Source organism: Aplysia californica, unplaced genomic scaffold (genome assembly GCF_000002075.1).
Source record: "Aplysia californica isolate F4 #8 unplaced genomic scaffold, AplCal3.0 scaffold00026, whole genome shotgun sequence".
Classification (NCBI taxonomy): domain Eukaryota; kingdom Metazoa; phylum Mollusca; class Gastropoda; order Aplysiida; family Aplysiidae; genus Aplysia; species Aplysia californica.
This window is the reverse complement of record NW_004797296.1, coordinates 1,868,028-1,869,575: the sequence shown is the minus strand read 5'-3', so window position 1 is coordinate 1,869,575 and position 1,548 is coordinate 1,868,028. Positions and strand designations below refer to the sequence as shown.

The 1,548-nt window shown below is 41.9% G+C and overlaps 1 protein-coding gene across 1 annotated transcript in view; it reads right to left on the bottom strand.

Moving 5' to 3' along the window:
- LOC101860716 (flavin-containing monooxygenase 5) overlaps nt 1–1,548 on the bottom strand; it is a gene marked incomplete at its 3' end in the record, with an annotated part of 40,151 nt that overhangs the window by 1,255 nt on the left and 37,348 nt on the right. Inside the window, 2 exon segments of the mRNA XM_035973214.1 lie at nt 147–207; nt 1,330–1,434. Of these exon segments, the coding sequence (XP_035829107.1) occupies nt 147–207; nt 1,330–1,434 (166 nt within the window).

Here is a 1,548-nt window from a genome sequence, read left to right as displayed (position 1 = left end):
CACACACACACACACACACACACGAACATACACACGAACCCGACGTGCACATACACGTAGGCCTACAAAGTAGTACTAACAGCATCTAGGAATTGTATAATGAACACTGACTCGCACACAAAGCCCCACTCAACCAAGTTACTCACATAGGTTCGGCTTACATCCCACCATTTCAGCAAGTTCGTCCATGAAGGGCAACCAGTCAACCTACAGGTGAGCAGAGGAAAAAATAATATTATGACACATCGTATACCATACACTCACAGTGGCAAATAGGTAGTAACTTTTATCGGTGTTATTGTTTTAAAGACAACCGTTGCTATCCAATAGTGCAAAATCATACTTTTAAATAATTGCCAATCTTAAAAACGAAGACTGGAAGATAGTGTGAGACAAACAATAGACGGTTTTTTTTATTAGAGGTTTGGGAGGCGGGGGAGGGGGCGGGAGGGGCATAAAACACCTACATGTATAAAACACTCATTTAAACTTAATACTTATCAGTAATAGCAGAGCAAGGCTTTATTTTTACCTTATCTTGTCTTACCTTATCACATATTATCTTCCTTACTGAGGCGATTTTAAACCCTGCTTAACACAATTTAGATCTTTTACTTTTAGGAGGCGGGCTTCCGGCCGTGCCTGCCAGGGCCAATCCAGGCTGAGAGGTGAGGGTTACACTATCCCTGCAAAAAAACCGAGATACTCGATAGCATTTTTCTCCTTTCTCAGGAATCGAACGCCCTTCTCCTTCTATTGACAGTAAAGCGCCTAAGCACTATACCACAGACTCCGGTGCATCTTATCCAATGGTGTTAACATTTGTGTCACGACGCGGTGGAATCTGATTCTTGGGCATGTGGAGTTATTGGTATCATCTTTAAAGCTTATTCATTTATCTTGCCTTCAATGAAATAAATATCTACATACTCGTAGAATTAGAATGGAAGTCGAGGTATAACATACAACCGAAGGAGATTGGTTGGGGGGAGGGGTCACCTGGCTTTACAGGTAACATTAGCTTGAAAATGGCCGCCAAAGTTTGGTGACTTCCATAGTTTGAAAGTTCATGGAAACTGAAAATTGACATTTTTGTACCTTAAATAAACGTTTTTCAGTAACGTCCCTACAGAAATGTTTTTCTTTCAAATGGACGTATAAGGTAAAGATCTAGAGTCATTTTTTAAAAGTTATCCAGGGGGTGAAAAAAGTGCTGTTCTTTTTGGATTTCACAACTTTTAGACGAGAGCCTGATTTTAGCTCGATGCCACACATTAAAATTTCTTTTTTTTCTCATCGTGAATAGAAACCAAGCGCTATAGTGCTGACCTGTATGGTGTGCCGGGCTGTGTCCACGTAACGCTTACGCATAGCTTTGTAGGCATCGTCAATTTCTCTCTTCATCTCAGAGGCTGAGGGAAGCTTGAGTTCTCCCTGCAACAAGACAGAAAGAAATTTGTGACTGATGCTAGGTTAGGGGGGAGGAGGAGGGAGAGGGAGATGAAGAGAGAGAGGGAGAGAGAGAGGAGGAGGAGGAGAGAGAGAGAG